The 25,673-nt window shown below is 33.8% G+C and overlaps 1 protein-coding gene across 29 annotated transcripts in view; it reads right to left on the reverse strand.

Annotated features, from left to right (window-relative positions):
* Positions 1-25,673, reverse strand: part of DLG1 (discs large MAGUK scaffold protein 1) — a 275,437-nt gene that overhangs the window by 105,200 nt on the left and 144,564 nt on the right. For 15 of the 29 annotated variants that reach the window (XM_040484886.1, XM_040484885.1, XM_040484896.1 and 12 more), the window contains 2 exons: positions 17,529-17,627; positions 5,180-5,233 (listed from right to left, as the gene is read on the reverse strand). The exons of 5 other annotated variants lie outside the window; for them this stretch is intronic. In XM_040484886.1, the coding sequence (XP_040340820.1) occupies positions 5,180-5,233; positions 17,529-17,627 (153 nt within the window). The remainder of the gene's footprint in view (positions 1-5,179; positions 5,234-17,528; positions 17,628-25,673) is intronic. 9 more of the 29 variants (XM_040484903.1, XM_040484900.1, XM_040484898.1 and 6 more) reach the window with 2 other exon arrangements.

Here is a 25,673-nt window from a genome sequence, read left to right on the forward strand (position 1 = left end):
TATACATATACATATACATATACATATACATATACATATACATATACATATACATATCCTACCAACTTGACTAGAAGTTCATTCTATCTATCTATCTTAGAGAGAGAGAGAAAGCATGAGGGAGGGGGCAGAGAGAGAGGGAGACAGAAAATCTTAAGCAGGCACCATGCTCGGTGTGCAGCCTGACGCTCAACCAACAGAGCCACCCAGGTGCTCCGGAAGTCCTTTTTTATGAGTAAAAAACAAGCAAACAAAAAAAACCTCGTATTTGCAGCTACACCATTTTTCTTACTCTAGAGGTTATCTGTATAGTCTTTATTTTCTTGCTAAAAGTCTCAGTCTTTATCAAAGAGGCTTTAATATTACTGATTAATCTATCACATTCTATGCTATTACTTTTTTTTTTATCAATTCTTTATTCTTTCTTTAAAGTTTCTTGAGCTGAATGCTATTTCATTTATGCTGATTACTCTTCTATTTTTAATATTTATTTTAGAGAGAGAGAGAGTGCAAGCAGGGGAGGAACAGAGAGAGGGAGACCCAGAATCCAAAGCAGGCACCAGGCTCTGAGCTGTCAGCACAGAGCCTGACATGGGGCTCAAAACCACCAACCATGAGATCATGACCTGAGCCGAAGTCAGCTGCTCAACTGACTGAGCCATCCAGGTGCCCCAACTCATCCATTAAAGGTAATACATTTTCCTCAGCATATGGCTTTGGCCAAATCCCAGCACTGCTACACTGAGCTCTATTTTTGTTCATTTATTTCTAAATACTCTGAAATTTTATTCTGGAAAACATTTCAACATAAGTGTGCTTATATGGCCCTTTTGATGTCAGTAAGTAAAATTCCTATATTGTGACCTTATGATTTCTGCTTTAAGAAATTTGGTATTTTTACCATTAAGCCTTCTCAAAAGGTAAACATATGGTAAATGTACTTCGTGCTTAATTTAATGCTAAGTCATTGATATCTAGTGAGGATTCTAGCTAGATAAGAGTGATCATAAAAAGGTGAAAAGTGACTAGACAATATGGACCCCAAATGACTTTATTTCTAAAGCCTCAATAACTTAAAACTGCTATTTCATATATAGAGACAATTTAATACAACATTACACATATTCAAACTGGGCTTCAAAATGCCGAGTACATTACCAAAGCCAAAAATTACTTTGTAAGTACCACCTCATTGGCAATAAAAGTAAAAAAAGCAATGGTGGTCTAATATTTTCAACAGCAATATGTTTTCCAGCAAAACTACAAAATGGTTGGTTTGCTTAGCCTTCTTTTTTGTAATTTTACAAAAGGTAAAATTTCCTCTTTTCCAATAGGAAAGAAATGCTTGCCTAATATTTATATTATTATATAAGGTCTATTACTCTCAATTAACAGGATAGGGTGAGAGGTAACATGGGAACAAAATGAGAGAGATCAATCTTCAGGCAAAGTAAATATATTATTAACAAAATAGTTTTTTTTCTTCTTTAAAAATATAAGAGTAGACTTAGAATAGTTCCTGAGAACTGTCATTGCTAATATTTTCTAGGTTTTGAATTTATTCTTATCAACAAAATGGGCTTCTGTAGGTGGTCAAAGCTGGAGCAGAAACTAGAAGTCGACCGGGGTCTGACTGTGAAAGGTCTTGAGTGCTGTACTAAGCAATGAGAAATATTCTTTCAAGTTTCTGAGCATCAAGTAGGTTTAACAGATTTTCCAGAAAAGGAAATATGGTAGTATAAAATAAAAATGGAGAGCAAATGGAGAAAAGTAAACTGGTGAACAAATTATGGCAGCAGTCTGGTTGGAAGGCACAAATAGCAAAGACATTTAAGAACAGCTGGTAAATTCCTAAATATTAAAAAAAAAAAATTCTAACATATATGGGAAAAAAAAACCCTACAGAGCTGTAATCAAGAGCAACTAATCTAAAAAAAACCTGGCCACAAAAGAAAAATAAGATTATACAACATATATCAAAGGCAAATTGTATTCCATTGATCTATCTGGTTTTGGACCAGAACAATGCTGCTTTAATTAATGGTGTTTTATAATGTTTTATTATTTGGTAGGGAAATCTCTCACAGTTACTTTTAAATTTTACTTGGCTATTTTTGAGTTTTTACTATTCTATACATCAGCACTGTCCAGTTTCTGTGATCAAATATTTTATAATCTGCCTTGTCCAATACAGTAGTTACTACCCACATATAGTTACTAAGAACTTAAAATGTGGTTAGTGCAACAGAGAAACTAAATTTTAAAGTTCTTCCTTTCTTTTTCTCTCACCCCTTCTCCCTTCCTTTCCCACCTCCTTCCCCGCACCCGAACACACTCTCATTTTGGGAACTATTACTGGTACTGTATCAAATTTACAGATTCATCTGGGGAAAATGATGATCTCTGTGTTATCTTCCTGCTCAGCAATAAGAGCTATTCTCTGTTTACCTAGGTATACTTTTATGCCATCAGCAAAGTTTTATAGTTTTCTTACTACAAGCTCTATAATTTCCTGTTAAGCTGATTGTTAGGTATTTCATATTTTATTGACAGAGTTAATGGACTCATTTCCAACTAGTTACTGCTAGTATATTGGAATAGCACTTATTAATTATTAAGTTGTATAATTTTTTTCTTTTTAATATAATTTGCTTTAATTATGGGTACATATATGCCATAAAGAGGCAGAGGAAAAATTGTAACACAGATATCCTCAGTCCCTTACAGACCCAAAGATTTTAATTTTCTCATCAGCCTACACCGATATATCCAAACAGGACAGACAAATCCTGTTACATAGTCAGTATAAGAGTTCTCCAAAGGAAGATTTAAAAGGAGGCTTAATTTACTAATTCCTTGTTGTGTAGGTTCAACTCAGTAATTCCTTTCTAACTATAAGATACTGAAAGTCAAGATTTTATCTATCAGTATTCATGTGACTCATAGTTCCTATTAATATGTAATTTCAATTAAAAACTTCAAAGTCTAAACTATTACAAGGTAAGAATCTAAAAATAAGAATGTATTGGGAAGAAGAAAATGTTCTTCCTAATGAAGAATTAACATAACTAAATACAAAGTATTAACCCCAAAAGAATTTACATTAAGATTTTACTAAATAATGAAGAGCAGCATTTAGGCTGATTTAAAAATATTACAGTTACCAATTACACAATATATATCGAAAAAATGAAGCTTTTAGTATATAAGAAAACTACCAAAGTCCAATCAAATGAATTTTTGTAACCTTCACTATTTGTGGTATGTCTTAAGGAAAAAAAAGACAAATAGATGGAAATTATTTCAACAAATTACTTCATTTCCATCTTATTACTGAAATCAGTAAGAACTGAGAATTTTTGTCCTTAACTTTGCCTTCCCCTAACATTTTTTTACTATTTAAAAAAGAATAGGAATGCACAGAGACAGAATCAACCCCAATGCCAATAAAATTATATCAATTAATACTGAAAATTGAGTATAATACAGCATACTTAATGGTAAAAGACTGAAAGCTTTCTCCCAAGGATCAGGAATAAGACAAGATATTTGCTCTTGCCACTTCTATTAAACACTGAAATAATGGAGGTTCTAGCCAGGGCAATTAGGCTAAATAAATAAATACATACATACATACATACATTCTGATTGTAAAGGATGAAGTAAAACTATCTCAATTTGCAGATGACATGATCTTATATAAAAAATCCAAATGAATCTACACACTAAAAAACTAATGAATGAGTTCAGTAAGGTTGCAGGATATAAGATCAAAATCTATTATGTTTCTAAATGAATTCCTAAAATTCCATTATACTCTAATACACTAGCAATGAAAAATCCATAAATGAAATTAAGAAAAACAATTCCATTTATAATAGCATTAAAAGAGAAAAATACTCAGGAATAAATATTAAACAAAAGAAGTGTAGGATTCGTACAGTGAAAATTAAAACATTTCGAGAACAATTAAAGTTGTAAACAAATGGAAAGCCATTCTGTGTTCACAGATTAGAAGATATAATATTGATAAGATGGCAATACTGCCCCCATTTACCTACAGTCAAACCAGTCCCTACCAAAATCCTAGTTGCCCTTTTGTTGCGTGCAGAAATTGACAACCTGATCCTAAAATTTATACAGAAATGGAAAGAACCCAGAGTAGCCAAAACAAGCTTAAAAAGTTGAAGGACTTATACCTTCTGATTTCCAATCTTATTACAAAGCTACAGTAATCAGGACTATGTGGTATTGGCATAAGGATACACATAAAGATCAATAGTAGAGAATTAAGAATCCAGAATAAACCCATATATTAATAACTGATTTCCTACAAGGGTGCCAAGACCATTCAATGTAGAAAGAATAGGCTTTTCAACAAATGGTGATGGTACAATTGGACACCCACATGTAAAAGAATGAGGCTGTACTCTTACCTCCACAATATATAAAAGTAACTCAAAATGGATCAAAGATCTAGATGTAAGAGCTAAAACTATGAAACTCTTAGAGGAAAACCTAAGTGTCCTCATGATTTTGGATTAGGCAGTGTTTTAAAATACAGACTGCAATCAACTATAGTCCAAAAACAGGGAAAAAAGGACTTACAGTCTATAAAATTATGTACCATTTGATTAAAAAAAGAAGCACAGGAACTACTTCTACTTAAACATCTCTGAAGACATTTTCCTTTGGAGTAAAAAAATGTTAGATTAGATTCTGCTGTTCTGGTTATTTATCTTTAAGGGCTTTTTAACAAAGTAAGTTTACAGAGAAGCACTAATCAATTTAATACAAAGTTATAACTATTTTAACATGTGAACATATACATATATGCCTGGGTACTAAAAATCTAGTCACTCAAATAGATTTCTAAAATGACTCTGAATATATGGCACTGTTTAAGTGACTACCAGTCAGAGATAGCCTCTAGTGAAAATTAGTCATTAAAAAAAATAAACCCTAAATTTCTATTTCAACATTTCTGCTTTGCATAAGTACAGGGAAAAAAACCAAAGAAGGACAGTATTGCTTCATTGACTTTAACAACTACAGCTTAGTGACAGAACATCACAAGTCCAATGTATTAAAGAAAATGAAGATGTTACCTTTGTATATGTATCAAAAACTGAACAGGTAAAGCAGAATTATTTAAATGTGTGGAGGAAATTGAACTTACATAACTCGATGTTTCCAAGCTATCTGTGTTGACCAGTACTGGAGGAGGGTTTGCCTTAAAGAAAGAATTGTAAATGTGTTAGCTTAACAGGAAAATTGACACATTAATTACTAATGTCCATAAATGTTAGAAGCATATGAAAGATTTGCTATTTCTTAAATTTTAATTTTATATGAGCTTTTCATATGTTAATCAATGAGCCAGTTTCCAGCACCAGAAGATGAAAAGAATTAAGTATAAACAGTTAAATTTGATTTGCTTTTCAGAAATAAATTATTTCTGCTAAAACAGACATAATTTTCTTAAGATCTGTGAGAAAGTTAACCAGCCTTCTAAAAAAAACCCACAAATATTCTTTGTATAAGAACTCTTCCTTGGTAATGCAAGCTGGTGTAGCCACTCTGGAAAACAGTATGGAGGTTCCTCAAAAAACTAAAAATAGAACTACTCTACGACCCAGCAATTGCACTACTAGGCATTTATCCACGGGATACAGGTGTGCTGTTTCGAAGGGACACATGCACCCCCATGTTTATAGCAGCACTATCAACAATAGCTAAGGTATGGAAAGAGCCCAAATGTCCATCGATGGATGAATGGATAAAAAAGATGTGGTGTGTGTGTGCGTATATATATATATACATATAATCTTATACCTAATACACACACACACACACACACACACACACACACACACACACACACACTGGAGTATTACTTGGCAATCAAAAAGAATGAAATCTTGCCATTTGCAACTACGTGGATGGAACTGGAGGGTATTATGCTAAGTGAAATTAGTCAGAGAAAGACAAAAATTTTATGACTTCACTCATATGAGGACCTTAAGAGACAAAACAGATGAACATAAGAGAAGAGAAACAAAAATAATATAAAAACAGGAAGGGGGATAAAACAGAAGAGACTCATAAACACGGAGAACAAACAGAGGGATACAGGAGGAGATGTGGGGGGGGGATGGGCTAAATGGGTAAGGGGCACTAAGGAATCTACTCCTGAAATCATTGTTACACTATATGCTAATTTGGATGTAAATTTAAAAATTAATTAATTAATTAATTAATTAAAGAAATAAAATTTAAAAATAAAATATCCACCATATGCTAACTTGGATATAAATTAAAAATTTTTTAAATTAAAAAAATATTTAAAAAATATAATAAGCGTTTAGTTACATTTTACTTGTTCTTTACACTTAAATTTAAGGGTTCTACTATCATATCACAGTTCCCAGAAAATATGACATATAACATTGCTGCTTTAATGAAGTTAATAATTTCTTAGGCCTAAAACTTTGCTATTTGAAATAATCTTCTCTGTCATTTGAAAAGTGTACACCCTCTCTTTATTTCTCAAAAATGCTGCCAGTTTGTCCCTTCCTATTTAAACTTCCTAATAAAATTATTTTAATAAAGTTATTTATTGCCATAGAAAGAGAAAAAAAAAGAACTCTTCCTGAGTTTTCAGAAATCATTAGTTCTTCTATTCCCAAGGATACCACGAAGATTCCAATCTTTTATCACCCAGAAAAAAAAATCTCTATTTTCAGTTGTAATTATCGCTTTCCACCCGTTATTCTAGACAACTCACCGAATAACAATGGTCAAAAATTCAAGAGCAAAACAAACAAAAAAACAAGTAGAATAACATATCTCTAATTATGTATGGATTGAAAAAGGCATGGTTTTCTGGGTAAGCTGGAAAGTAATTATTATTTAGATGAAATAAAATTTAAAGAATAAAATGCAATAAACACCAAATGAAAAACATATCCAGACATACATACCAGAAACGTATGTGATCCCCCCTCAAAATTATCTTTCTTCTATATGAGTATAAATGTACCATATCAAATGACATTTACATACATTCAAAAAGACAACTATCCTTTAAACAAATTTTAGGATATGTTTATAAACATTAATAGTTCTGCTATCCCAATTAACTAAAGAATTATACATAAAACCTATATGAAAGAAACATTATACACAAAATAACCATCTTCTTCCAAGTATATGGGCATTTCTAAGAGGTAAGTGTTCAGAGTTCAAATGTTTTAGGCCATTTTCAGCAAAGTACTACATCTGGATGATAATGCGATAAAATGCTTAAAGACAACACAGTTGCATGGTTAAACAACAATATAATATGCAACTGGGCTACATGAAGCAGATTAAAAATGAGAATATTTTATTATATATAAAATTATATATTATAAAAATATTATATATAAAAATTAAATATACTTTACATGCAGTTCTACCTCTGAATGTAATAATCTATTTTCAGATGACTTAGTGAAAACCAAATCTATGAAGTACAAATACTAGTTATATAAGATTATTAGGTAAAACTAGTCAACTTACAGACATTTGAGATTTTATGAGTATCTGAAATTATTCATCTCCCAGTGACCCATTGAGATTCCTCAAATTCATAATATTTCACTTCATTAAAAAAATTAAGGGCACAACTTTACCTTATTTTGCTCAAGCAATTACAGAGGATAGCAAGAAAGAAAAGGGTACACAAAAAAAAGTCACAAAAGAAGTTACATTCTTCAAAAATTAAGGCAACAAAGCCTTTTGGTTCCCTCTGCCCATTTATTAACAAACATACAATGAAAAAAGTCTGTTATCATCATCATTGCATAGAAGTTATCTTCTGATTCTAGTCATATAAAAAGTCTATCTGATATTGAATGATACAATGCGTTAAATATACTTCAAATAAAATAATGACAATGAGAGGTCAGGAATGAGAGGGATTATGGATCATATGAGTGCACATGAGTTGATGATTGCTGGAGTTTAGTGATGAGTATACATGGGAATTCACCGTATTACTACTGCCTCTACATGTAAGGACTTTTGAAATTTCTTTACATTTCATTACATTTCTTTACATTTCATTTACATTTTCTACATGTTGAAATTTTTCATAATAAAAAATAAAGCAAAAAAATTATATTGAGACAACTATTCAGTTTGTGGGATGTGAATAACTAAGACAGTTGTGAAATACTATAGGTTAGAGTTGCTATTAAGATATTAGCATTCACATCATAAAGCTGATTTCAACTTTAAGGTTCAGTTCAAAATAAAAAATAGAGATGAGTGGAATAATCTGTAATTTTGACTTAAAGAACATAGTAATATATAATAAAGTTATTTTTATATGTATCTTATAATTAACGTGGGAATGATCATATTTGAAGGGAAATGATGCTAATAACATGAAACTGGACAAAAACCAGGAATGTTCACATTGAGGATTAGGCAAGAATTTCAACCAAAAGTACTATCAGGATAAGAAAACCTAGCCATTTAAAAAGATCATAAAAGATGGTCTCAAATAGAGTCTATAATAAATGAAGCACAAGAGGCATGATCTGACTGCCTCAAGTTTAACTGCCTAAAATAAAGAAAAAATATTTAAGACTGTGTTAGAAGGTAGAGAATTAAAACATTTAATTTGGAATACACTATACTCTTACTTAATCACTTGAGATTTTCTAAATTCTTGATTCACAAAATACAGAAATAGTATCTGACAAAGTAATCCTCCAAAGCTCTCAAGGAGGTAGGAATGAAAATTAAACGGGTAGCACAATTTTAATGTGTTTGAAGGGTATGATAAACAATGCAGAAAGGCACAATACCCTAGCAACAAAAAGCTAAAGAACAGGCTACTTCTGAAGGGAGAGATGCAGAAAAACTTGGCCACAGAAAGTACATACTTTCAAACAGCTGAGGTAGAAAGAACACTAAAATCAGAAACGGTAGCAAATCTGGTTAGCTTAAGACCTTGGGATCTGTAAACGGGATAGTGGGTAGCAGAACAGGTGACATGAAATTACCAGCTCTGCTTAGGAGTCAAACAAAAAAACTTAATCTATTTGAAAATTATTTCAAATGAAGAAAAACTCTTCCCTGCACCTCACTTCAAATGACATCAAAAGACTTGGTTCTAATGATGTTTCTATCTCACTCTACTATTCAGTAACTCTGAGTGTATAGGTAAGTCATAAGTGTTCTTGAAACTCATTTTCTCCATCTATAAAGGGACAGCAACACATGCCTTTACCCAAGAGGACTGTGTGAGGATTCAGCAAATAGTAAAGGAAAATTTGTTGTCAACAATAGAAACCAACATATACCGTTGTATATAGTATATATAACAACATATACCATTGTGTATGTTCAACTAGGACAATAATGAAGTCCTACAATTCACTCAGAGATTTACTAAAGGGGGAAGGGATATTCCAAAAAGAGGAACTAACAAACCCCTGAGAATTTGACCCAAGTATCAATAACAAGACTCAAACATAATTTTGCTCATCCAAATTTTTACTATTCCATCTCATTAATAACAGGCCTCATAGGGATTGCTGCTGTAACACAATGCAGCATTCTTACACAACTTCAGAAAGCAGTATTACATTAAAAAAAACAAACTGTTAAAATAATTCTAAAATCCCGTTATTTAAAACAGGCCAAAATTAGGAGTTTAGAAAATGTGTTTATGCTGTGCATTGTATTTCTCCTTCTTACTATTTATCAAAGTTTCATTATGTTATTTGCTTAATGACAGTCTCCTTCTCTCCTACTAAATTATAAAAAAAGTGTTTTTTCATGTGAAGAACTCACAAATCCCAGAACACATCTTGGATTCTAATTTGAGACACTGCATTAAAAAAGTTAAATGCTATCACTTAGGTGATCAATTTAAGTTAGAGTGAATGTAAAAATAAATAGGATGGATTCTGAGAAGATGGCAAAATAGGAAGCAACACAAATTTGTCACCTAGACAACAACTGCACTGGCAGAGTCTATCTGATATATCTATTTTGAAATTCTACTGAATCCCAGAATAGGCTATAGGAGGCTTGCAACTTCAGGGGAAGTACTGGATGGTAAATTGTGGTTAATTCAATCATCTCAGCTCTTAGCACAGTAGCAGCTGTCCAACTCCCACCCCTCTGCCCTGTTAAGTTAGCTGTGCAAGTGTTCTTGGAGTTGCTGGCACAAAACTTGCACAAACTAGGAGGGACAAAAAAACCTACTCTCCAAATATAGGGGATCTGTGCTCTGATTGCTAACTGCTGCTTCTGATCACAGAGGTGCAGACAAAGAAGCATGGCCATTATTGTTGTCTTCCCATTGATACAAGCCCCTCCCCCTCTGGTTCAAGTGACATCCAGAGGATTTAAAGGGCAAACATCTCCTCCCACCATTTCATTTTTCTATTTTTCTCCTTTTGAGAGTCAGACACAGACACCTAGGATATTCAAAAGTAGTCACATATATAAGGGAAATTAGAAAGCCACTGTACCTGTCCAGGGAAGGTTTAGGCAAAGAAAAGACCTAAGGAAGACCTTAAGTTTGTACTGCAGACTGATTTCTTGGCACAGAGCTAGCCTACAATTAAAACAATAACAACAATAACAAAAATAAAAACAAAAAACAACAAACCTTAGGAAACAGGAGAACCTGATTTCCAGAGTTAAAGCATCATAGGAGTCAAATGTCCAGTTTTCAGCAAAGAAACCAAAGGCATGCCAAGAAACAGTAAAGAGTGGCCCATTCAAAGGAGAAAAAGAAAGAATGAAAGAAAGAAAAGATAAACTGCCTTTAAAAAAACCTGGTGGCAGACCTACTAGACAAAGACTTTGAAACAACCATATTAAATATGTTTAAGGAACTAAAAGGGAAAGTAGACAAAATGAAATATGGGGAAATTTATAATAGATAAAATGGAAAAATCTATAAAAAATAAAAAAGTTAAAAGGAAATTCTGGAGTTGAAAAGTTCAATAATAGAAATGAAAAATTCAATAGGGTAATTCAAAGGCAGATGCGAGCAGGCAGAAGAATTAACAAACCTGAAGATAGGACAGTGGAAATTAAGTCTGAGAACAGAAAAAAAAAAAAAAAAAACTAAAGAAAAATGACCAGATTCTAAGGGACCTAGGGCCACCATGAAGAGGACCAACACACACCTCATGGACGTCTGTCTCAGAAGAGGAGAGATCAAGGAACAGAAAAAATAATGGCCAAAACATTCGCAAATATGATAAAAACAACACCATCACCACATGAGTACAAACATCCAAGAAGCTCCACAAACTCATGGTAGGATGATTCACATTGAGACATATTATAATCAAATTGTTGAAAGACGGGGGTGCCTGGGTGGTTCATTTGGTTAAGCATCCAACTCTTGGTTTCAGCTCATGATCTCTCAGCTTTGTGGATTCGAGCCCTGCATTGGGCTCTGTGCTGGCATGGTAGAACCTGCTTGGGATTCTCTCTCTTCCTCTCTCTCTGCCCTTCCCCCAACTTGTGCCATCTCTGTCTCTCTCAAAATAAACTTAAAAAAAAATTGTTGAAAGACAAAATGAATTTTGAGAGCAGCAAGAAAAAAGTGACTTATTACATACAAGGGATCTTCAATAAGATTATCAACAAATTTCTCATCAGAAACTCGAGGTGAGAAGGCAGTGGGCTGATACATATATTTAAAGTACTACAAGAAACCCCTTGTCAACCAAGAACCCTATCTCTGGTAAAACTGTCTTTCAAATGTGAGGGAGGAATTAAAATATTCCCAGATAAACAAAAGCTGAAGGAGATCATTACCAGTAGAGCTGTCCTGAAAAAAATAGAAAACCAAAAACAAATGCTAATGAGAGTCTTGCAGGTGGAAATGATAGGACACCAGAGTGTAACTCAAGGTGTTTGAAGCAATAAAGATCTCAGTAAAGATAACTATAAGGGCAATTATAAAAGCAAATATTATTGTCACAGTGCTTTTTATTTTCTACATATTCTTAGAGGAAATACTTTCAGTCTTTCACCACTGAGTACAATGTCTGCAGTGGGTTTTTCACAAGGGAAAGATGAAGAGAGTTCTGTAGATGAATGACAGTGATGGTTGCACAAAAATGAATGTACTTACTACCAATGATATATAAACTTAAAAATGGTTTTAAGATGGTAAATTTTTACATTATGTGTATCTTACCACAACTAAAAATTTGGAAAAATATATGACCTCAAACTAATTGTGAAAATGTATCAAACACAAATTGAAATATATTCTACAAAATAACTAGCTAGTTTTCTTCTAAAATGCCACATTCATGGAAGACATACAGTGGGGGCTACTCCAGGTTAAAGGAGACTACAGTGTCATGAAGGCAATGCGTAATCTTAGACTGGCCAAAGGATCTATTTTTGTTTCTCCTATAAAGAATATTATTGGGGCAACTGGCAAAATATAATTAAGGTCTACAGATTAATCTGATACTAGTTTTATGCTAATGTTCATTTTCTAATATAGCTCACTGTACTATGGTAATACTTTTGTTCTTATGAAAAAATATTTAGTGTTATAAAATATTTGTATTTAGAGGTAAAAGGGGCATGAGAGAAACTTCCTTTGAAATGATTCATAAAAAATATTTTAATTATATAGGAAGAGAAATGATAGCAAATATGGTAGGTAAAAATATTAAGAATTAGGGGAGCTAGGTAAAGGTATGTGGGATTTCACTGCACTATTTAAAAAAAAATTTTTTTTAACATTTATTCATTTTTGAGAGACAGAGACAGAGCATGAGCGGGGAAGGGGCAGAGAGAGGGAGACAGAATCTGAAGCAGGCTCCAGGCTCTGAGCTGTCAGCACAGAACCCGACACAGGGCTTGAACTCACAAACTGCGAGATCATGACCTGAGCCAAAGTCGGATGCTCAACCGACTGAGCCAACCAGGTGCCCTGGAAAAAAAAGTGTTTTTTAATGTTTATTTCTGACAGAGAGGAACAGAGTGTGAGCGGGGGAGGGGCAGAGAGAGGGAGACACAGAATCTGAAGCAGGCTCCAGGCTCTGAGCTGTCAGCACAGAGCCTAACGTGAGGATGAACTCACGAACCATGAGACAAATGATGACCTCAGCCAAACTTTACTGACTTAACTAACTGAGCCACCTAGGTGCCCCTCATTGCACTATGAATGCAATTTTCTTAAGTCTGAAGTGATATGAAAATAATATAAAACAAATTTAATAAAAAACCCAAAATATAAGCAGAATAAGGGCACTGCAGTCAGTTATTAGTGTGTAGTTAAAAAGGCTCATCAAGGTAACTTGAAGCATGCTTTCCTATTTAGGATTACCAATAAAATGAAAATGCATTAGGTCATACTTTAGATTATACTAAAGATCAAATTAGCTAAGACTCAATACTCAAATGTTTTGTGAAAGCTGTATGGTCCAAAAGTGATAAAAAATGGTCTGCACTGGATATATCTGTAATGTAACTACTCTCATGTCATGTTAGAGTTGTAAACTTGTCCCTTGCACAGACAGTAGGCTCCTAGAGAACAAGGCCAATGTTATATTTATATCTTAGTAGCTACAGGACTGGAACAATAAACAAAAAAATTGAATGAACATCAATCTCTCCAAAACACATATTTGAGTGTGTACAAAAAATTTTACACACACAAATTAGCCATAAAGCATCTCCAACTATACCTTAGTTACACGACAGATCCCCATAACAGGTTGAAATAGAGGTCTAAAGCATCTGGTTTTATTTTATTTATTTATTTATTTTAACGTTTATTTATTTTTGAGACATAGAGAGACAAAGCATGAACAGAGGAGGGGCAGAGAGAGAGGGAGACACAGAATCTGAAACGGGCTCCAGGCTCTGAGCTGTCAGCACAGAGCCCGACGCGGGGCTCGAACTCAAGGACCGTGAGATCATGACCTGAGCTGAAGTTGGAAGCTTAACCGACTGAACCACCCAGGCGCCCCATAAAGCATCTGGTTTTAAATCAGAGTATTTCCTCTGGGGTAGAAAAAGACATTTAATAGGTCAGTATCTATGTGGAGTACTGGAGGTACAAGAAACTGAGTAGTTTCCCCACTATCACACAGCCAGAAAGGGGTGACGCCAGGAAGTGGTAGTCAAGTCTCACTATGAAGTCCATGCTCTTCATGCATCTTCAGCAGCAATTCGTTATGCCTTTCTCCATACTACTATGTGGAGGGCTTTCATAAAATGTAAATGACGTGATCAATATAAAAATAATCTGAAAAGTATAAAAATTCTACAAATAATTAGACTATATCTATCTATCTATCAGTAGATAGATATAGAGATACTGATAGATAGATAGATAGATAGATAGATAGATAGATAGATAGATACAGAGTCTGTAATAAGGCTATCTATATATATCTATATATAGCTATCTAATTTGCTTAATCCTCAAATTCATTAAAAAAACACTTTTTTTTAATTTTTTTTTGAGAGACAGAGAGAGTGAGCAGGGGAGGGGTAGAGAGAGAGGGAGAGGGAAAGAGAATCCCAAGCAGGCTCCACACTGTCAGCCTAAAGACCAATGCGGGGCTTGAACTCATGAACCATGAGATGATGACCTGAGCTGAAATCAAGAGTCAGGTGCTTATTAACCAACTGAGCCACCCAGGCGCCCCTCCTCAAACTCATTTTAAATTACTCAGGGAGGCATTATTCCCCATTTTAACAGATGAAGGGAGTATAAAATGTAGAGGTTAAGTAACTTGTTTGAATTGCACAGGTAGGACTAGACTCCAAATCTTGCGTCTTCTTCTAGTTCTAGGACATCCTGATGCATCTAAAATGTAAAGTAGTAGATCTTTAGAAGAAAAACTATTTCCATTTAAAATGGTAAAATAGGGGCGCCTGGGTGGCGCAGTCGGTTAAGTGTCCGACTTCAGCCAGGTCACGATCTCGCGGTCCGTGAGTTCGAGCCCCGCGTCAGGCTCTGGGCTGATGGCTCAGAGCCTGGAGCCTGTTTCCGATTCTGTGTCTCCCTCTCTCTCTGCCCCTCCCCCGTTCATGCTCTGTCTCTCTCTGTCCCAAAAATAAATAAACGTTGAAAAAAAAATTTTTTTAAATGGTAAAATAAGGGGGGTGCCTGGGTGGGTCAACCAGTTAATAAGCATCTGACTTCAGCTCAGGTCATGATCTCATGGTTCTTGAGTTTATGAATTTGAGCTTCTGCATTGAGCTCTCTGCTGTTAGCACAGAGCCTGCTTTGGATCCTCTGATGGCCCCTCTCTCTGTCCCTCCTCTGCTCACTTTCTCTCTCAAAAATAAATAAACATTAAAAACTGTTAAAATTAGGTTATCTATTAAGTAAGGCTTTCAAATTTATTTGAGGACATTTTAACCAGTTTTACTAATTTTAAAATGTACATGTTACACTTGATTAATCAGGAAAAGGCTTACTGATTGTGGAAAGTGAGGCACACCCTATAGGCTTCTCACATTATACAACATAAATTATTAATCTACCCCACATGCACTTTCGTAGTGTATTTAAAACCTAAAATGAGGCTAAGGAGAACAAATAAGCCTTTCTCTTGTGCACATACCCTCATTTGTTTTTCTAACTTGTTCCCTGGTTTACTGTCTCAAAGAAATATGAAATAACACTAATAATATGAATAGCCAAGATCATGTGCTAGTTGCACATACATTATTATTCTTCCAATCACTGTAAAACATCTCAAGTTAGTATTACAATCATCTTCAGTGTTACAGATGAGTAAACGGTGTGGTTAAGCAAACTGCTCAGAGTTATACAGCTGGTAAAGTGGTAGGACTGGAATTCTAAACTAGATCAATCTGACTGTAAGACCTCTCCTTTATAACCACAAGGCTATGCAACATCTCCACAATTTCCAAATGTAGTGTGATGCTGTCAGGGACACTTGGAGTAAATAAATCAGAGGTCTCTGAGCAGGAAAGGACAAGTTCCTCATGGAATGTAAGAACAAAAGCTACTATAAAATTTCAAAGGATTCGAGGAAACTCAACATCAGAAGATGAAGTGACAGGAGTAAAATAAACTTTCAAATCCCCTACTTAAAAAAATATATTATACTACTAAATCTTAGATGCTTGAAGAGATGTTACACTATTAGAATAACACATAGGCTGCTTACTTAGAATTGTATTTTACTTATAAATTCCATTCCTCTCTTCAACAGAGAGGAAAAAATCCATTTGGACTTATCTGTTAAATTCTTAGTGGCTTTACAATGATTTAATTTTTAATGATTTTCATAAAGGGTGAAAGATTATGTAAAAGAAGTAACATAATACAAACATAATACAAAGACTACAGTCTTAGTGTAGTATCTGTAATTTCCCCTAGAATCCCATTTTGTTCCTATTTATTTTCATTTTTTAGGAGGGGAAGGGCACTGAGATAAGTAATCACAATTGAGATCCCATTTTTACTCCCAACGGGGAATTTACTTCAAAACTGTTTACACAATAGGGGACCTCAGCCGTCTGACTTCGGCTCAGGTCATGATCTCGTGGTTCCTGAGTTCGAGCCCCAAATTGGGCTCACAGCTATCAGCCTGTCAGCGCAGACTGCTTCAGGTCCTGTGTCCCCCTCTCTCTGCCCTTCCCCCACCTGCACTCTCCCCCTCCAAAATCCTAAAAAACGGTGTTTACACAATAAACATACTATTTTTATCTCGATTTTATGCTACAGATCAGTAATAGTAAAAATAGCTAAAGATGCATTTATTTGTACTTTGTATGAGATTGAGATTGTTCACAACAGAATAATACTATCATTACTTTGACTTTGAATGACGTTGTTAATGTTTTAAAACTACTAAAGCTCCTAAGCTAAAAAAGTTCAGATTCTCTGACATTTGGCTATTATTTCATTTTATTTTTTGACTGTCATATGTTACCTTTTTAAAAAGAAAATTTTATTTTAGAATAATTTTAAATTTACAGAAAAGTTGCAAAGATAGAAGAGTTCCCACATACTTTACATATATGAGTTCTTATTTTTAACTAATAAATGTGAATGTTACCTAACCAAATGATAGAAAAATATTTCCAAAGAAGATAAATATATATCGGGGAAAAAAAGCTATATAAAATGACACATCCACTATAATATGAGGATGACGACTTTTATTATCTTTAGAAACTAAAATTCCTAAAGCAAATAAAAACCGGTTTAAACAATTTACAAGTACAAAAGGCATGATAACGAATCTAAGGGAGTTTAATATTATGATGTTCAGATTGTGTCCTATTTCGTAGTTAACCTAAACATATGGCAAGTATTGAACCCATTTTATATTAAATCCCAAATATTTAATTCCCTAAAAACACCAACTGAACCCCAAAGTGAATTACTAAGTCTAACAAAGAAACAGTTAAAACAATTTGAAAAGAATATAAATGAAACATTAAAAGCAAATGAAATTTTTATAAAGAAAAAAGAAACTAATAAAAACCTGTGGTATGGTGGGTAGGATGACAGTATTCTCAGCAGGGACTGGCAGGACAGGGATCACAGGGACAGTGGGAGAAGAGGGAGGTACAGCTTCTGTTGGCTAAAAATCATCAACGACAAAAAATCAGGAAAAATACCAAAATAAAAGAAAAACACATAACAAAGTTTGTCATAAAGTATAGTTTTCAGAAATAACTGAGAAATAAGTAAAATATTAATATGTAACTTTGAGAAAATCCTCTCCAGAAATTACTTTAGAAATCATTATACGACTACTAATAATTTTAATAACTATAATTAAAATGGGTGACTACTTTCTAGATGTTTAAATGAAAATAATAAAAGATAGTGACCTAGAATATATTCCTCTTCTAGGAGACAAAACACTCACTTTATAGACTACAAAACATTTTTCCAGCATTCAGAAGCTATCTGACTGCTTTCCTCCTTGTATTCAAGGTGTGAAATGTAATTTTATTAGCCCATCAGACAGGCAGGCAGTTGGGGCTTAGAAATTCACAAAACAGTCAAAGGACTTAAAAACTGAATCTATATCATTTTTTTATATCTATGCTATTGACCTCTACAAGAGAACTGTAATAACCTGCCTTAAAATTGCCTTTAAAGTCATTAATTCAACTACCATTCACTAACTATTATATGCCAGACATTTTCTGGAAAAAATTTAAAAAGTAAGAACTTTAGTGACATAATTTAAACCAAATTTTTCTTTACACTCAATTACTTTATCTGGATTGATTCAATTCATTTTACAAAGATGTAAATGGAACACAGAAGAGGTGTTTTGTATCAAGTCCTAATCCCTGTAAACTGAATTCATAAACATTTGCCATACCAATAACATATACAGATATGTTATTTTCTTACATATATAAGAAAAACATTAAAATCAAATTGATAACAGGACACTGTGCATTAAAAGAAACTTAAAACAAGAAGAACAAATTTGCTGAAGAACTATGCTTTTTCTAACAAAGAAATACAAAATAAAATTATAATGCTGACTTTCTTGTTTATCAAATCAATCAGTTAAAATTTATCAAAAATGTATGAATTCTCCAACAATAGTGCTGGGACAACTGGATATCCACATGCAAAAAAATTGAAATCAAAGCACTCTTGCATCATATACAAAAACTAATGAGAAATTAATCAATGACCAAAATAGAAACACTGAAACCATACTCATAAAACCAGAAAACAGGTGCGCCTGGGTGGCGCAGTCGGTTAAGCGTCCGACTTCAGCCAGGTCACGATCTCGCGGTCCGTGAGTTCGAGCCCCGCGTCAGGCTCTGGGCTGATGGCTGAGAGCCTGGAGCCTGTTTCCGATTCTGTGTCTCCCTCTCTCTCTGCCCCTCCCCCGTTCATGCTCTGTCTCTCTCTGTCCCAAAAATAAATAAACATTGAAAAAAAAAATTAAAAAAAACAAACAAAACCAGAAAACATAGGGGTAAAATCTTCATGACCTCGGATTCTTAAGTATCATATCAAAAGCGTAAGTGACAAGAATAAATGAATTAGACTTCATCAGAATTATAACCTTTTGTGCATTAAAGGACATTATCAAGAAAGTGAAAAGACAACTTACAAAATAGGAGAAAATGTTTCTAAGTCATACATTTGATGAGGGTTATAAAAATCCAACAACAAAAAGATAAAAACACAATTAAAAAATGGGCAAGGACTTGAACAGACATTTCTCCAAAGGAGATAAACAACTGGCCAATAAGCACATGAAAAGATACTCAACAAATTATTAATTAGAGAAATGCACATCAAAATTAGAATATATCACTTCACACTTACTAGGAGGCTGTAATAAAAAAAGGAAAACAAAAATAGAAAGAAACAAGTGTTGGTGAGGATGTGCCGAAACTGAAATCCTCAAAAACTGCTGGTAGGAATGGAAAAAGGTGTAAGCTGCTGTGGAAAACAGTTTGGTGGTTCCTCAAAAAAAGCTAACCTTACATAGTATTACCACATAACCCAGCAATTCTACTCCTAGGTGTATATACTCAAAAGAACTAAAAACAGGGACTTGGATACTTTTTTTTTTTTTGAAGTTTATTTATTTATTGAGAAAGAGAGGGAAAGAATACCAAGCAGGCTCCAAGCCCAGAGTGGAGCCTGATGATATGACCGTGAGATCATGACCTGAGCCGAAATAGAGTTGGACGCTCAACTGACTGAGCCAACTAGGCGCCCCGTGGATACTTTACATCATTGTTCACGGTAGAAATAACCCAAGTATCCATCAACAGATGAATGGATAAACAAAATGTGGTATATACATATAATGAATATTATTCAGTCATAAAGAGGAATGAAATTCTGACCCATGCTACAACATGGATGTATTTTGAAAACATTATGTTTTCAGGTGAAATTAACCAGACACAAAAGACAATATTGTAGGATTCCACTTACATGAAATGTTTAGAGTAGGTATATTCATAGAGATAGAAAGAAGTTACCAGAGAGAGAAGTTAGGAGAGAGAAGCATGGAAGTTATTGCTTAAATGGTACAGAGTCTGTGAGAGGTGATAAAAAGGTTTTGGAGATAGATAATGGTGATGGATGCAACAACGTGAATGCAATTAATGCCAAAGAATTATACAGTTAAAAAGGTTAAAATGAAAAATTTTGTTATATATCTTTTACCACAATAAAAAACCTCAAAATAAATTAAAAAATTTTTAATGTTTATTTATTTTTGAGAGAGAGAGACAAAGAGTGCGAGTGGGGAAGGACAGAGAGAGAGGGAGACACAGAATCCAAAGTAGGCTCCAAGCTCTGAGCCATCCATATAGAGCCTGACATGGGCTCGAATCCATGAACCATGAGATCATGACCTGAGCGGAAGTCAGATGCTTAACCGACTGAGCGACCCAGGCACCCCTCAAAATAAAATTTCTAATGCATGGAAACAGGTCCCTTCCCACTGCTGTTGGAAATATAAATTCATACAAACTTTAAGGAAAGCAATTTAGCAGCAATTATCTATAGCCTTAAAAACGTCTAAACGCTTAGACTTAATTCTGGCAATCTATCCTAAATGAATAATTTAAAAAACAAATGTTCTAATAGTCTTATTACATTCTACTGACCATTGTTTATACTTGGGGAAATATGGAATACCCTAAATATCCAAAGGTGCTGGAATGGAATGATTACATTTACAAATAATGATAATTATGTAAGATTAAATATTATACAACAATTAAAAATCATCTGTAAGAACAGTCTGTATGTCAATAAAGCCCCTGTAGGTCTGGCTTGGGACTCCAGTCACCAATTATATATTATTTCCATACAAAAAAGTCTTCAAATTCCATATTATAAGTTTAAAATGAATAACTTAAATGCTAATCAATTTTCAGTGGAATACTTATATGACTTTTTAAAAATGTTTGAAAACCCAGAGGTTCTGACTCCAAATTTATAATGAAGTATAAGAAAAAGATAGTTTTAAAAGAGCTGCCACTTGATCACCTAGGTATAAACACAGAAAATGAAATGAATCCCATCTCTGCTTACACAATACTTATAATTAATTGCAGATTGTTTGCTGACATAATTGGGAAGTATGAAAATTAGATTTCTAGAAGATAATAATGATAGAATATCATCATGACTTTGGTTGGTGTAGGCAGAGACTTCTTTAACAGGAAGGTACAGACTGTTGAAACCAAGCAGGTGAAGACAGCATCTGAATGCAGGGAGTAGAGGGGTGGCAGCAGTCTAGCACAGGGTGCTTGGAGCTTGAGCAGGATATGGGCAGAGTGGTGCCAGGAGCCTGATGTTTTTCTGGAAACCAAATGTGACAAAGACATTATCTATGTGGCAGTAGCAGTAGTCTGGTATGAAGTGTAGGAGCCTCAATGGAGTAAAAAGGGGGTTTGTTGGAGCTTGAGCAGAGTAAGGAGGTTGTCAATGGGAGATTGCTTACATACAGGAGATTTTGATCCAATAAATAAGATAATGGGAGCAAGATTCCTCATGTCAGAGAAGGGAGTTAAAATATGGAAAGGGAAAAAATTAGCATGATACCTATGGTTTTAGAATAGAACTAGAAGTTAGAATAGAACTGGAGGTTAGCATGAATGCATGGTTTTCAATATATATAGACGAACACAGGAATACAAACATAAATGTGTGTGTTTATATGTACATATATTCCCTTGTTCTGTCCACAGAGAGTATCTAGGGGCAGTAACACTCCAATAGCCTGAACACACCTATCACTCAGATTATGGTTTCTAAATATATATTCTGAAATAAAAAAAACAAAAAACAAAACAATATAGGAGTCTTTGGAGAAATGGCTGAGTCCAGTGCTAAAACTTAGCCAAGTATAATATGAATCTAAAACATCTTGTTGTGCCAGAAAATATAGAACTCCTCAAGGAATAATGAAGGCATGACAAAAGACACAGAAGTTAGCTTGAAGGGTTTTCATCAGTCAGACCAGGAACAATTTGAGAATCAAAATAAAGATAACAATAGCATACAATCCACTATATAAAAACAGGATTCCAAGAGTCCATACTGATTTAATAATTACAAGAACACATGAACAGAAGAGAGAGCATTTCCTTAGAGTAGAATGCCAACTAAAAAATGTATAAGGAATTATGGAATTACAAAATCATTTGGCAACCATCACAGTAATAATATATTACTATGTATTACACAGTAATAATACATACATCAATAGATGCAAAAATTCCACTGCTGCTGAAGGAACCTTCTATTTCATTCCAGCAGATGAAAATTTAAAAAGGACACATGGATGCACACAAGTTATCTCTCTTAAAAGCTTTTATTAATTACAGTAAAGAAATCTAGTAGGTACTACCTTTTTTTTTTTTTTTAAGTTTATTTCTTTATTTTGAGAGAGGCAGACACAGCACAAGTGGGCGAGAGGCAGAGACAGAGAATTCCAAGCAATCCTGATGCGGGGCTTGAATCCACAAAGCCTTGAAATCACGACCTGAGCCGAAACCAAGAGTTGGACCCTTAACCGACTGAGCCACCCAGGTGCTTCTCTAACAGATACTATCTTAATCAGAGTTAACATCACCAGGGATGGCACAAATCAAAATCATGCTGATAGGCTATAATAAGAGCATATCACTTCTGAGAAATTCCAATCGAAGATGCATAACCTGAATCTAATCACTGAACATCTGATACACTACAAAATAACTGGCTTTAGTCATCCAAAGTATCAAAGAAAAAAAGTCTAAAGTTTATCATTATTTTTTTGTAATTTCAGTTTTATTTTTTTTAGCAGCTTTGTTGAGGTATAATTGATATACAAAAAACTGCACATATTTAATGTATACAACTTGTAGAGTGTGAACATATGCATTATCTGTGAAACCATCACCACAATTAAGGTAGCAGACATATCTATCACCTCTCAAAGTTTCCTTATGCCTCTTTAATAGGGTCAGATATTAGTTGATTAATGATCTATTTTAATATTAAAATAAGTCAAAGCTAAATGCTTATGTCAACTTTCAAGGTCAAGCATGAAAATTTCCTCCACTGGGCAGTAGCTCTCTAAAACCCTTTATGATAAACTATAAATCCTTTAATATTACATTCAAACTGGCTCTAAGTGTCTTTAAAAAATTTATCTCCTTTAAATAAGGATCTAAATACCATTTTTTTAAAAATCGTAAAACAACTTATACTATCTGAATCCACCCTCCCTCCCTCTTCTGTATAGGGCAAGTACTTTGAAAAGAACATATGCCTCTGCCAGTTTCTTAAGAGAAGCAAACCCTTCTGAGAAAAGCCTTCAAAAACAAATGACATATCAATATATAAAATTTTCTAGCCTTAGCTCATAACAACTTCAGGTAACAAAGAATTACAGAACAACAAAATAATTCATTTAGTTCATCTGAAACAAAAATACAGCCCTAAACAAATAATAGATAATCAAATGAAGGTTGAGTAATGAGGAAGAGCATAGATGTTATATCCAGTAACACTGTGAAATGAAGAGGTAAGAGGATATTTTAAGGGCACAAATGAGAACAGGGTAGAATTCTGGGGAGTTGTAGAAGATTCTAAATTGGAAATGTCATGCTTAAGATTCTCAAATAAATAATGAGATAGCAAAATACACTAACCATTATATTTGGGTTATTACAGAAAAGGAGGAATTCAACATAAGCATTTTAAACTTGAAAGCTCTTATATACATGTTTCATTAGACAATGGTGACTATTATATACCATCATCCTTTTCCTGCTCCATTTGTATCACTCAATAAGATCAGCTCCAAAGAGTTTTGTTTTGTTTTTTTTAATCATGACCATGTGACTAACAACGGTCTCAGTTGTTTCTATCCATAGCAACACCATAGAATCATTAGTCTCTGAGGCTGCCTTCAGAGACTTGTTTCCATGACAACAGAGGCTATAATATTAACAGTATCTCAAAGAACACTGCAGAAAATTATAAATTCCTGTAAAATAATTGGATCGCACATATTTTAAAAGTGCTTTTTCTATGCCAGTATCAAACTGACAGCTTATGGAAAAGTGTTTCACAATCATTTTTAGAGAAATTTCTTCATAGTTTTACATTTTAATGTAAGATCTTAAAATGATGAAAACAGCTTTTGAAATGTAACTGATTTTCATAAAAGTAGTCTGAAGCCTAATTTAGGTATAGCCACGTGCATAAAGTGTACTGCACATCACCATGCACTACCCTCTTTCACTGCCATTCATTCAGTAACAAATGTCCCTGCCTCTTCTTTAAGAAGGTAAATCCTGCTGAGAAAGTCTTCGAAAACAAATGACATATCAATACACAATTTCCTAGCCACAGCTGATAACCAGTAGAGCTGTAATAACCAATTCAGTATACACTCAGGAATCAATTCAGGAATGAATGAGTGAGCCTACCTTTACTAAATTGCATTATGCTTAAAATAGTTAAAACAGTTCTTATATGTGCATATGAATCCTGACTGATACAAGAAGAGACAGAAAGGATAATTAGGAGAATGCTGTGATAATCCACCTGAGAGGTCATCAGTGGCTTAAACCAAATGGTAGTGATAGTGAAAATGGGGATGAGTAGTCAAATCAAGATAGATTTTGAATGTACAACTGGTATTATCTGGTAACTAATGGGAAGTAAGGAGTGAGGAAGGACTATTAAGAATAACACCCACAATGGCCACTAAAAATGATCTTTTCCATTATAGTTAGACCCAAGTGTAAAAGACTTGCAAGGCTCTCTGAATACATTTTCAAATGTTTTCTCATTAAATTATTTATTAAAATGACTTTCATAGCATAAGATGAAACTCTGAAGAAAGCTAACTGAAGCCACACTACAGGATAATTTACAATTGTTTATATCTTACACTAACATGTTACATGAATGAGGTAAACCGAGCTTAGAATACTCACAAAGATTTACACCACACTTAGGGAAAATAAAATATATGAATTAGCAAATCTTTTGTTATCGATATCTTACACAACAAGGAAAAGTAATTACTCTTGTGCCAGTTGTGTTAGTAAGTAGCTTATATTTTGTTTTTATATGGCATAGATAATATTCTTAATCCAAATTCTTTTGTTTGGAGATCCACTATGCCACAATGAGATATGTTTCTCTGATGTAATGTCAAAGAAGCTATCTTAGAAGGGGGGGGGGCAGAAAACAAAACAAAACACAAAAACCTGGCAAGTTTTTTTTTGCATGTTAATATAAAGATAAAATACAGTACAGTAGATTTATCAAAACTCTGCTTGGGAATCACTGTACTCAACAGGAGTCCAGTATCTTCAGAATAAAGGTGTTTTTCATTATTTAAATCTGATTCTTTTTGATTCAAATGACTTTTCTGCCACAGTTACTGTGGACACCTTCAATATAAATTGGTGCAGTGGAAAAAAAATGTTATTTGAACAAGCTGTATGGGACATCCATGTCATAATTATCTCAGAAGCAAATGTCAATAAACTAGATACATTTTAAAACAAATCACTAAGGTGTTAAATTACAAAGTTTTGATTTTAAAATAGCAAAGGGGAGATAGGAAAATAGACCTAATGATTAATAATCATATTACAGAAACATGGGTAAA

The sequence above is a fragment of the Herpailurus yagouaroundi genome, unplaced genomic scaffold, assembly GCF_014898765.1.
Source record: "Herpailurus yagouaroundi ecotype Mexico unplaced genomic scaffold, PumYag 162, whole genome shotgun sequence".
In the NCBI taxonomy this organism is placed as follows: Eukaryota; Metazoa; Chordata; class Mammalia; order Carnivora; family Felidae; genus Herpailurus; species Herpailurus yagouaroundi.